The sequence below is a fragment of the Poecilia reticulata genome, chromosome 5 (assembly GCF_904066995.2).
Source record: "Poecilia reticulata chromosome 5, P_reticulata-male-v2, whole genome shotgun sequence".
Lineage (NCBI taxonomy): Eukaryota > Metazoa > Chordata > Actinopteri > Cyprinodontiformes > Poeciliidae > Poecilia > Poecilia reticulata.
In genome coordinates this window covers 11,942,772-11,956,114 of record NC_088834.1, presented here as the reverse complement: position 1 = coordinate 11,956,114, position 13,343 = coordinate 11,942,772, and the positions used below count along the sequence as shown (strand labels likewise).

Here is a 13,343-nt window from a genome sequence, read left to right as displayed (position 1 = left end):
CGTCTTCCTGCTGCTGAAATATGGCAGGACGGAAAGAATCGGAGCTCAGTTCTCTGGGACAGAGAGCTGCAGATGAGGCCGTGTGTTTTGTTTTGTTGCTTTGTGCTGCTTTGCTCCTGTAGCTGCTGTCTTTATACATAAAGGGCTTGTTCATCACACGGATTCAGAGTTCATTTTGATGCTATCATCATATTCACACATGTTTACAGTTCTCGGTGGATCTATTAAAAAAGTAAACCTGTTCTTATAGCTGTACCATAAAAAAATGAACCGCGGCTGCAGTATGTGATCTTTTCTTTATTACCACAAACATGAGTTCCCCCTCTTACTTTATGAGTCCCATATTAATCATAATCCACAAGGAACCATGAGGGAAATTGAGCTTATTCTGTAGATTAGGAAGGAGATCTAAGCACACATTTTTTCATTACAAACACACCTAATCCACTTTTCCACTTCAAACAATTTAACAATGCTGTATTATTAACTACAAATAGTGCATTGAGTAGTATAAATACTACTTCTGATGAGTGGTTTGGTTGGATTAGTTGTGATAATCTCACAGTTTTTGTATCTTGTCTATCACTTCATCCATGATTTTCTTGCTATTGATTCCCCAAAATGCTACTGAGACAACAACAAGTTAACAATCCACATAACCCTGAATTAACCACCCCCATTGTTTAACATGATGGTGGCAGTATCATGCTGTGGGCTGTGGGGTTCCTCAGCAGGGACAGGGAAGCTGGTCAGAGCTGAGGAAAACATGGAAACTATTTTAATTTGCAAACAACATTTTATTAGTTAAGTCCGTCCATTGGTGGTCGGGGAGCCACCGATACTTTAAAGAAGACTAAAATATTATATAAAGATGTGTTTTTGAGGCATAAAGGGACGGTTCTGTTACTTTACAGAAGGAGCACAACCTAGAAAAAGTGAGCAACTTTAGCATCTCTGGGGAAAAACAAATGAAAGGAAATGTAATCTGTAGGCATTTTCTCCTCTGTTCCCGTTTTCCTCTCACTTCACCCCGCCTGCCATGTTTGGAGTTGCTGCTGTGCACCTGCGGTTGATTATTCATAGGTATTGATACAACTGAGAGCAATGGCTGGCTGCCATATTTAAAAGTCCAGAAAGGCACTTGTCTTATAAAGTGAAAAAATACTACAAGAGGTTTTTATTGTGAGTCTTGCAGTCTTTGTAAGCAAAGTTAGTAAAACCCATTAGCGTCTTTCTAATTGCAGACATTTGATAATTTAACAAATACCTTGTCCTCTCTTTGGACAAAGTATATCCTCTCTTTGAAGCTCTTGCCCCCATTCTCAGGACCTGTGTGTGCTGATCCAGCATGCACACTCAATAGCCTCTGTTTTTCAAAGTCTTGTTATAACAGAGGAAAAGCCTGTTTTCCAGGCACCTCGGGCTCATGGACTGAACATACCATCACATGCACATAGCAGGGTCATATATAATGTTGCACTGGTGCCGGTGGGAAGGTGGCATGTGAGAGTCTTGACAGTGGTGTTAAATCTGACTCGGTGCGTCTCAGCGCCCGACTTAAAATACAACCAACTGGGCAAGTCTTTCCTTGAATCTATTTACCAATTTTGAGGTTGCAACAGATTCAATTCATAAACTGTCGGTGGCATATATTTCCTTCACACTGTTTCAGAAATATTGATTGAACTGCAAATATGGGCAAGTTTAGGAGAGCAATAATTTTTTTTGTAGCCATTTTCTGGTTCATGAAAATCAACTGCCTGCCTTGAATGGCGCGTTCTGTTCTCTCTCCTATTTTAGAGATATGGGATAAATATGCCAGTTTTAATATCATGGATTACTAAATAAAAGCTTCCTAAAAACAGTGATCAACAAACAAAATAAAGTATTTATTACAAATTACAAATGAGTGTTGTTATGATTTTCTTGGCTCTAACCTTGGCACTAGTGATATTTAAAAAATATCTATTTTTAGAAAACTGCAATATATCTAAGCTGCATTTATTGTCTGGTTTCATTAAATATACCTAAAAAATACACATTGGATTTTCTAACAATTTTCAGTGTGAGGTTTGACCAATTATGATTTTTAAATTACAAGGAAAAAAATACTGCAGATTATTGCATAGAGAAAGCAGATTTAAATTTAGCAATACATTAATTACAAGAAATTATTTATGCTTAAAGCTGTATCTGATTTTACATCCAACGTAAAAGAGGGGATTCAAGTAGATGCTGAGTCATGTGTTCATAGTCAATAACAGTGGGTGCTAGTTTTAATACATTTTTAAGTAGTAAAAAAATATCAGTCTTCTTTTTACTATTTAACCAACCCGTCACCAATCAGGGTGAATTAAGGGAGAGTTGACTGAATCATCAGATGCTTCATTGGTGCCACTCTAAAGGTTATAAGGATTTCAGAACTTAAATAATTAATAAATATGAATGTATTCAGTTCACAGTCTTTGAACATAAAGACAATTAGCAAACCAGACAATTAAACAAGAACTCATTGATGAAAGTTGTCCAAAAAAGCTGCTATTCATGCCTTGAGATGCGTAACATTTTATTCTGTATTCCCTGAATGAAACCGTCTCATCTCTGGATTTGACCCTTAGTGACCTTCCATTCAGTTGCACTCGCTCTATTAAGACGTGAAGATACAGGTGTGTGCACATGAAAGTCATGAAAGTACTTATTGTGGTAGTTATGTCTATTGGCTCTATTATGTGTCAGATAGCTTCACTGCACACACCCTGACCAGAGAGGATCCGTGCCAGCAGCGAACATCCTTTTATCCTCCTTTATATTCTAGTGAAGTGTCACTCCCAGATGTGGCCCAGGCTTGCAGCTTGTTGTCTGTGCTCCTTTTCCAGTCACAGAAACCTGAACATCAAAGTTCCACTTGGTGGGATTTTTAGGACACCAAAGTTACCTGGATTGTGTGACTCACGTCAGCCAGAAACCGAAAGCTATTATGCTTGTTCTGTAATACGGGTTGGAATAAATTACAAAAGTGTGGACGTCACAACTCAATAGTGCAGTGGTGGGATGTGTTGGATGGAGGGACACATCCCACCACTAGCTGTCACCCACATCCAGGCAGCTAAACAGACATATGGGAGGAAAAACAGCAGCCTAGAATGAACAAGTTGCACTAAAAACTGATCCTGTTAAGTCTTAAGTTCTGATTTCATTATGCAACTTCTGTTGACAGAAACTCTGTCAGGTATACCCACAAAACATGTAACTGCAAGCTATCATAACTAAAAAAACAATTAGGTTAGGGTGCTTTGACTCTGGCATGTCCCTGCAGTTGGAGGAATAACTGCTTTCACTAACTGTCAAATGTAATTACCCAAATTTCTGACACCACTCCCAGGTCGAATCTAATCATTTAAACGTCTTGTAATTACTTGGAAGCACTTAAATGTTTATCGCTTCTTTGAAAAAGATTCTAGCTAATCAACCCCCAGGCCAGAAAAAATAAAGCTGGATTGGTGTGACTGTGCGAGCTGAGCAATAATTCATCCTTGCGGTGAAAACAATAACAACTCGTTCACACACCCATCAGCACACCTTTGTTTTTAAGAAAAATCAGTTACACTATCACTATCAGGCCATTCGTGCAAAGTGAGAATCTGCTGGTGTTCAACCAAGCCATCTGATTATTAAATGCTTCTTTATGGTTTTGCAGCTTTCCAAAGAATGCCAGAAGCCTGATTTGCATCCAGTCTAAATGAACTGTGGCTTGTGATGGAGTCTGTGCTGGTGTTTTGCCTGAACCTGTATCTTTAGCTTCTATTATCTGGAAATTCATGAGAAGTCTTTTCATAGAGTCAGGATTGAAAGCAGCTGGTTTGTGAGATCCTCTGACACAAACAAAGCTTGTGGAAGCTTTATGTGTTAAACCACGCGGCTGCGAACGCATCTTTAATTATGTTTTAGGACATACCTGAATGCCACATTTGTAAAAATATCTGCAGCAGTAAATTACTTAATGCAAAATGACTGGGAGATGCTGTCCACAGTAATCTCAGGTTAGTTTAATTACCCTATTGAAAATGTTACATGATCGTAGAAAATTTTTTTATCACACAGGTAATTGTCTAGATACAGCCGTAATCTAACTCAGCTTTGCATTACATATTTATTTTGAGTTACATATTTATATTGGAGGTGAAATATATTAGTTTTATATCTAACAATAAATTGAAAAAAAAAACCTTTTTGTTTGTATTTGCATTAACAGACTGAATCCAATTCTTCCTTTCATCATGGGCCACAAGACTGGACCCAATAAGCATATAAAATTTAAAAGACAAATTAAAGAACAAAAAAGTATAAAGCAACCTTTTCACACTTTAATGTCTTTTAATGTATTTTGTCATTTCAAGAGACAGACCATCACAAATATATGCATAACTGTAATGTGGAAAGAAAAGGAAGCATGGTTTTCTCATTTCCTAGAAATGTGCCATGCCTTCGTATCGTACAACCTGAGTCGTAAAAGCACCTCTCCCTGAAAATAGATGCAAGTCGATCCCTGGGGGTGTCTCTCTGTCAACTCTGCACATCTTGATACTAACATTTCTGCCCGCTCCTCTTTGCAAAATTAGCTTAGATACAATTGGATATGGGCTTTGACTAGGCTATTCTAACACATGTACATGCATTGATCTAAATCTGTTGAGCTTTACCATTGCTATAGCACTGACTATATGTTCAGGGTGGTGGTCCTGGTGGAAGGTGAAGCTCTTCTCTAATATCAAGTCTTTTGCACTGAGGATTTCTCTATACTTGGCTCCGTTTAAGCAGTTAGTTGCCACAATTTTTTTTATGAGAATAAGACTAAATAATGGGCTGACTTCAAGTACACACCACAGACTTTTGGCAAAAAAAAAAATTAACTTTCTTCCCTTCCACTAAACAATAATATACTATTTTGCCATATTATAGTGTATTACATAAGATATACATTATATCATCCAACCTTTTGATGATCGGATGATATAACCATCAAGAACATTAAGTGTTGTGTGTTTTACTTTGACCTGGCATGTACCTACATGTTATGCCGAAGCATCAGAGAAAGCAAAAGTGTGACTCATTGGAAGATCAGGTACAAAACCCGACATCAAATAAAAAGGTGCGATCTTTTATCTGTCACTTGTCTAACTGCTGTACCGTACAAGTAATGGGGCCATACATTTTATTTTAAAAGTCCCAATGAACTCAGAAAAAGGCTTGAAGAATAGAGGTTGGATTTTTCCGTTGGTGGGAACAAAAGTTCTCATAAATTTTTTCCGTCGTGGATCTAAATTCACCTCATTCAACCTTTCATAATCAGTCAGTGTCTATATTGAAATATGACTTGTGATATATCACAAAGGGAAACCAGGTTGTCTTTATTATTATTATTATTATTATTATTATTATTATTATATTTTTTATTTTTTTTATTTTTATTTTTTTACAATTTGTAGCCTTCAGCTGAACAGTGACAGGTGCCAGACATCTTAGAGGCAACGTGTTGCTGTCACATAGCAACACCAAAACTCCTGCTGTTATTGTGTCTGTGTCATTTCTGCTTTTATGGGGGTTATATTTAAAACTGTCTGTCCTCGCAGGGCATAGAGCAGAAGAATCATCCAGCAGTGAATTATCATCCTCTGTGCACCGTTTACATGACTGAGTGAGTCAGGAATTCATCAGCTTGAACATCAGATGCTGCCTTCAATGGGCGGAAGACGTGGTGATAAAGGATTATGGTGTGTGGTCGAGTTGGGAGTATTTATCAGTATCATTCAGGGAGGCAGAGCAGAGAAATGAAATGAGATTTGACCTTGATATTTTGTCTCCGTGGCAGAGGCCCCTGAGCAGCCAGACGGTAGGCTCCTGAGCTGCTTCACATACTCGTCTGATCCATTTCACATGACTGCTTCATTAGCGTGCTACACATGTGTCTCTGAGGAGTCAGGGGGGAGGCTATAGATTACAGGATCCTGACAGTCAATCGATGACCTACTGTGGGTCTGCTCAGGGGAAGAAAAATTTGTTCACTATTTGCAGCGAATGTGCATTCCCTGAAATCTCAAAGTCACTGAACCGCTGCTGTCAGCGAGAAGACGTTACAGACACGCCTATGGAGTTCCCTGAGAGAAATCACATGTTTTCTGCGCATTTATCAAAGCTGTCTATGACATCATTTCATACAAGCCACATAAACTCTGTAAAGTATTTGTCCAGCATGCAGCCACACCCATTTTTAATTTCCTGTTTCACTAATGCTTGCAATCTGATGAAGTGATTGCCATAGTCCTAATAAAATCTAAATGTATTTTTAATTGTCTAAAGCGGTAGAGAGAGAGAATATGTTTATTTCTGGTTTTACAATAATTGTAGACCAATTTTCAACATAAATATATGAGAAGTAAAGCATATATTGTGATTATATGCCATAAAAGAACGTACAGTATAATTTTATGTGAAACTGAATGGGAAAGGATTCATGGCTTAAATTTTTTTGTACAAATATGTTTCACAATAAATAAATAAATTGGAGTGACAACTCTTACCTCCAGAGATTCATAGCTCATAGCTATTTTTCACAAATCTGGTCATTGGCATGAAAGTTGTTGTTGAAAGAACACCATAAAAAGTCAGTGTTTATGGCAGAAAACCCTACTCATCAAAATGAACACACATATGGATATATTTGCACAAGAATGACTTATATTACCTTTACAAATTTAGTGTGTCAAATGTAAACATAAATGTCCAATAGTCGAGAATTGAAACAATAAACTTTAAATTAAACAGGGCTAAAATAATTGCCTGAGGACCAGCAGTGGTTTAGTCTTGTCTTAACACAAAAGATCCTTGTTTCAGCCTTTAATTTGTGATGGTATTGTCTCACACAATGCTGTCACAACACGGTGACAGTACCAATAAATATGAAAAAAAAGAAAAAGTTACATACTGCAGCTTTAAGAAGACAAAACAATCCAGTTTCAATCAGAGTAAACCTGGGCTTCGCTCAGCATGATTGACTGTGTTCAGACTATTCCCTCAGCTACAAACATGCTTCTTGCATGTTTGTAGATATTTTTTTTGTGCACTTCTGTGCACAAAAGTCCACCTATGAATGATTTAAAGTAAAAACATAAGACAAAATGAAGATTTTGGGTCAACCTAGTGAAACTCCAGATCTAAATTCATCTGAGATGCTGTGGCATGATCGTAAATACGCAATTCATGCTTAAAAACCCATTAATGTGACTAAATCAAAAACAATTCTGCAAAGAAGAGTGAGCCAAAATTATTTAACAGGAATGTAAAAATACCTACTGCCACTTACCCAAAACAATTCATAACAGTTGTTGCTGCTGAAGGTGGCACAAAATGTCATTGGGTTTAAGGGTAGAGCTTAGATATAAAGTGAACCTGACCAAAACACAAACCTAAATTTTGGCCGGTCAGGCTAAAATCCTATGCTTGATGGTTGGGTTGATCTTGTGTGATGGGTTTTTATTAAGCCTATAATATATACAACACAGAGAAAATGAAATGAGAATACACAATATAAAGATATGTTAAACAACTTATTTTCTAAACAGCAGTAGGCAGTGTACCCCGTTGAAGAGAAAAAGTCAGTCAGAAAAGTTAATTAGACTGCGACAAGTGCAGCGCGACTAATGCACACGGTGCCCTGACTATCAATCACACATATCAGAAAATTTACACTTGACTCACTTGCAGAGACAACAAGCGACAAAATGTAGCTGGAAGATGTCAAACAAAAACTTAAAATGGAAAGAAGTTACACTACCAAGCTAACAGAGTTCAAAATCAGAAGTCTGGAAGCATTTTAAACGAGTTTACTTTGGGCTCGGGCCTCTAATTAGAGTTAATTAGTAAGTCAGATTGGGCTCTGACATAATGTCTATTGGCTTGGAGTGAACCGGGTTGGATTTTTTAGGCCAGATCTAAACTCTATTTATGGCACAATTACTTGCTTTCAAATTGGGCCATGTGGGTTTGGAAAGATTTTTTCCCCCTTAAGAACTTAAGTCATAATTTGAAAGCAGCACGTTGCATTTACTCAGGTTATATTTCTTTGCAATTAAAGTTTAATAGAGAAATGTTTAAAAGTAACAAATAAGTGAAAACAGTAGAAATATACAAGTGAATGAAATACTTTTTCACAACATTGCACGTTAGATTTTGGTTTACTTTTGGGAGACATCTGAAAGAATTTGTTTGGAAGTAAACAAACGTCTTTGAGCTGACACAGACTCCAACCCTCCCGCTGTTTTTGCCCTTGTAAGGAGACTCTTGGTGTTTTCGTTTTGACTCAGTCACGCCAAAGGTACAGGAAGATGTCTTACAGAGAAAACCTTTTTATTTTAATGCTTAGACATGCCTGGTGGTTGTCTCTTTGGCTTTATTAACTGTCCACTCTAAATAACATGGAAAAAGCTGCCACTTTAATAACAAAGCAGACTCTAATACATTTGACTGATAATATAAATAGCTTTGACGCACATATTTCGGATTAAGTTTCCCTCCTGATGGGCGTTTAATTGCATTGTACCGTTATCACTTCCAGTTCAGGTGAGTACTGAAAAGGCCGTGGCGGAGGCCCAAGAAAGTGACAACACAAGTGATGAAAATGCTGTGACAAGCATGCGTCTGTGGAGGTTGTGGTGCAGCTGTGAACTCCGGTGACCTCAGCCGGAGGTCTGCGGCAGACTGACCGAGTGCTGTGGACAGAGCGCAGCACCACTGCCAGCATTTTGTTTAGAACAGGGCTTTCAATCTGGAGCGATCTGGCTCGGCCTGCTAAGGAGTACTTCTTTCTAATTAGGCAGAGCACATTCAGTGGCTTCTGAATGAAAACAAAGCTGAGCTTTGTTGGGAAAGTGGATTTCTAGTGACACATGTTCCACCTTCAGGCTATATTTTTGCTTCTCCATGGCAAAGGCTGTGGGTAAGTAATGTTGTGTAATCTCTCTCTCTCTCATGTAGTAAACATATATGTTGTGGCATGTACACTGCCTCGCCCCGTCTTTTTTAACTCTCACTCAGAAACTCCATTTTTATTCTAATCCCCCTCAATATGGCGTAGAATGACTCATCCTCACATGGCGCTCTGATACGGTGTTTTCACTTCACACGCTATAATGAGTTTTTCCTTCATTCTGAACTCTGCACTCTGTCGGGAAGCCTTTTTAACTCAGCTTGGTTTCTGTCTCATATCACACAAGACGAGTGTGTATCGGGGCCATGTCCCATACAGAAGGCTAAGCCCTCTGGGGTTTGTATGCAATACACAGCAAGACAATGAAATTGGCAGCTAATTTTGTTTAAATATAGCTGCTGTGGTCAAGAGGAGCAATATGACAAGAGGGGACGCAAGAGGGGAAAACCAGAACTCCATATTTAATTATAACTTACAGCTAATCTGAGGCTCTGGTGCTTTATTATTAGCATTGGTTGAATGTTTTCCCCACTTGTGGACTGATTGCCAGGAGCTTAGTTAGGGAAATTGTTTTTCCTGCAAAAGTATCCTATCCTATTATACCTATGAGAACATTAGCATAGTGTTTTTATTATACCAAAAAATAATTATGGCAAACATGCCATAATAACCACTTCACACCACAAATTTTAAGTGAACATTTGATGATAAACAACAAATATGTTGGATTTTAATTATCTTTCTCACAGTGCATAAAGCCAGATGGTTTCATCTCCTATTTTTAATGGTGTACCTCAAGGGTCTGTTGTAGGAGCAGATCAGTTCATGCAGTTATCAGTCAACAGTACTGATAACGGCCTCACACTGGCCTCTGTTGTCAAAGTAATATTTAATTTCAGTCAGTTTATTTGTAAGTTAAAGAAAGAGTAAATTAAATAACCAGATATTTTCAACTGTCAGATTTTAATCATCTAAAAAGCTGTTGGTGTTTTGATAACATGTTTCTGCAGTATGGCCGCCATTGCCAGACTCTCTTTATGGAATGGAGTTTAGATCAGGCCTTTTTTTCACAGGTGATCTAATTTAATCTGCCATCATCTTGCAGTTGTATGTTTCCATATATAAAACTGGAATCACAAAATAAGAGACATGAACGACATTAGCTACACCATCATGTACTCTTAGACTTGGTCTTTACAAGAAAGCTTCATCATGGCCATAATTGGACAATAGGTCGTTTGGAAATTCAAAAATCCAATCTTTTTCCAGTTTGTAAACACACCATACTAAACACTACTGATAATTCTCTTCTTAAGTTTGGATACTGATGGGGGAGTATCCAAACCTCCACTAATACATCAGTATTAGTGATGTGTTCAAAGTGAAGTCGAGGGAAACTTGAAAACTGTGTTGAAAGGTGATAGGGACTCATTTCATGTCACAGGCCTTAAACTGTGCACCATTTAAGGCCCATTTTAGCACGATAAAACGGTATTCTGTATAGTAAAAGTTCATTGCAGTCTAAGAATACAAAGCACATGAACTCTTTGACATATTGCAATGGTGGTGCATAATGCATCGAGACCAGAAGATCTAACTTTACAAGAAAGTGAAAAAAAGATCATAAAGGTCTTACGGCATCCGCGGCACTTTATTCTGAAAACATTTAACCCCTTTGTCAAGGTCAAATATTGGCATGCAGTATGCTACTTTTAAAAGTAAAACTGACTTTTCTGAAATTTTTTTGAATAAAATGTCCTTCTCTTGATTTGATTTTTATTTCACAACAATCCCCAGATCTATAACATCATCTTAAAAGGTTTTAAACCTCACTCGAATCCAGAATATTAATACTCTGATGCTCCTCTAAATTTACTTATGGTAAAACGAGAATGATTACTTTTGTAGGGGTTCATTATGGAGCCCAACATGAACTAAACACTTGACCTCCACAGTCTTTTTTTGGGAAGCAAAAATCTTTTCCAACTTAAAGCGTCCTAAGTACTGGACCACTAAATGATCTCCTTAAAATCACCATTTAGCCTAAATCTCACACGGACACCAGCATCTTTCTTTTTTAAGTGTATTTTCTCATAACATTTCTGAGCCTGTAACTGAAGATGTAAGTTACAGTTGGTTAAAACTATAATGCAACCATCCACTATACTGTAACGAATAAGTACACGTCTATGTCAATTTAATTTGCACATATCTTAGTCACGCTGATGGAATTTAACAGACGCAAACGAGACGCATGTCTCCCACTCTTCAGACGTGATGATGAACAAATGGAGCGTGTTAGCATGAAGGAATTCAGGCTGCAGCAGAAACACTCCACCCTCCAGTCACCCAAGAGTCCCAGCAGTATTCATGAGCAATGTTTGTTGTGTTTGAGGAAAGACCAGCTTTCCATTCATCCTTTTGAGTTTTTATTGAACCAGCGAAGACAACAAAGGAGGAAGAGGACAAAAGCGTGGAAACAGAGGGGGCAGTGGGTGTGATGCCACACTGTCAGGGGCGCTTTGTAATCAGAGACGGGAGTGTTATTCCGCAAAAGTACCATTAAGCCATACGTTGGGCCCCTGGGGGACTGGATCCGGCAGTAAAAGTGACCCACCTCTGTTATCTGTGCTGTGTGTTGCAGATGGGAGGAGGAGCTGTCCAAGCGAGAGCAGCTGGAATCCACTGTGGAATCCCTACAGCAGGTTTGGAAACATAAACATTGAAATATGTTCTGTGATCACACACACAAACAGACATTTGACATCTTTCCATCATTATAAGATTATAGGAAAACAAGCAGCCTCAGAATAGGGAAAGTGAGGCTACATGGAGCAGGATAAGCCAGCAGCATGTGTCCGATCAGAGTAACCTTATTACAAAGCCATCAGAAGAGGCTGCTGGCCGAGATGCACAGGAGATAGAAACGTTAAACACCACCAGCAGGCTGCCAGTATGCTGCCGCTCGGAGCAGAAAAAAGGAAGTAGATGTAGAGGGAATGAACTTAAAGTGTATCACCTTAAAGCTGTAACACAACACAAAGAGCCGACCCAGCTGGTAATAGTCCTTCATCTTTTTGGCATCCTCTCCCTTTTCTGCTTCTGCACTAATCGATCTGTGGCTGCATGCATGTTTGTCTTATAGTCTGTATCAGCAAAACGCCAGGTAGAGAGGTGGACCGCCGAAGCCCCCTGAGGGTTTTAACCTTGCAGTGCACACTGACACGTCAATGTATAGACGTAGAGGGAATCGGTTTGAAGTAAAGTCAGCGCAAACGGCCATTTCTCGTTCAGGGAGCAGAGCCAGAGGAATCAGTGTGCTAACTAAAAACAGGAGCGTAACCAGGCATTTGCTAAACAATATTTAACTGTATTCATTTTACGAATGTCTTAAAACTCAGATGCCTGTTTGATTCGAAATTATAGAAAGGTTAAATTTGAGGCTGTGGATTAAATTACATGTGCAGAACGTTTGCAGAATTGCTTTGATTTGGCACGTAACCTTGCTGCTTATATACAGGAATGCGAAAAACAAAGTACATCCTGTGTTTCTTTGAAAGACTCCATGAAAGCTTGACCCACATTTCCATTAACCAGATGCTAGTTGTATCCACATAATTACTTAAAAGGCAAGAGAGAAGCTTATCTGCCAGTAAACTTGTGAGAGCATCACCATGTAATACTTTATCCCTGGGTAATAAAGTTAAGTACTTTTAAAGTTGATTTAACTTTTTTAACTAAATAAAGGCATCATCATGGCCAAGCTAACCTAGATATATTTTAGCACAATTTACAACTATTTTGAAGTCTTATATCTGAAAATATTAATTTCCCCTTGTTTTCAATTCCTTCTGGTGTCGTCCATGTAGAACGCCCAGGAGTCATCAGAGATCCAGGATGAGCTGAACGAGAAGGTGGACCGACTGAAGGCTGAACTCGTGGTCTTCAAGAGTCTGATGAGTGATGTAAGTATTTACTCACTGCTATGATGATGTCACCGTCTTTCCCTTAAGTCTTACAAAGCTTCCCTTTCACACATAAAGACCTGTGATAGCCATTCAGCTCAAAGCACTGATCACAGTAGCATTTACAACTGTTTTCCCAGGAATTATCAGAATAATGTTCTCATTTTTATTGGTTTGAATAGTAACACACACCCTTCCTTCCTTCCTTCCTTCCTTCCTTATTTGGAAACATGAAAATGTGAACTGCCATAAAACCCCTAAGATAAGCATTCGTTGAACTGAAGAGAGGCTTTAGATCTATAGCACGTCCTGTCCCCTGCCAGTCTGTATTGTTTCCAAACAGGTGTGCCTGCCCTGGTGTGATTGTACCGTTAAAACACACTACAGCATTCACA

At 38.5% G+C, this 13,343-nt stretch overlaps 1 protein-coding gene across 2 annotated transcripts in view; it reads left to right on the top strand.

The window, feature by feature from the left end:
- The window catches only part of iffo2b (intermediate filament family orphan 2b), a 28,261-nt gene that overhangs the window by 7,684 nt on the left and 7,234 nt on the right, over positions 1-13,343 (top strand). For both annotated transcript variants that reach the window (XM_008408557.3, XM_008408559.3), the window contains exons 2-3: positions 11,628-11,688; positions 12,853-12,948. In XM_008408557.3, the coding sequence (XP_008406779.1) occupies positions 11,628-11,688; positions 12,853-12,948 (157 nt within the window). The remainder of the gene's footprint in view (positions 1-11,627; positions 11,689-12,852; positions 12,949-13,343) is intronic.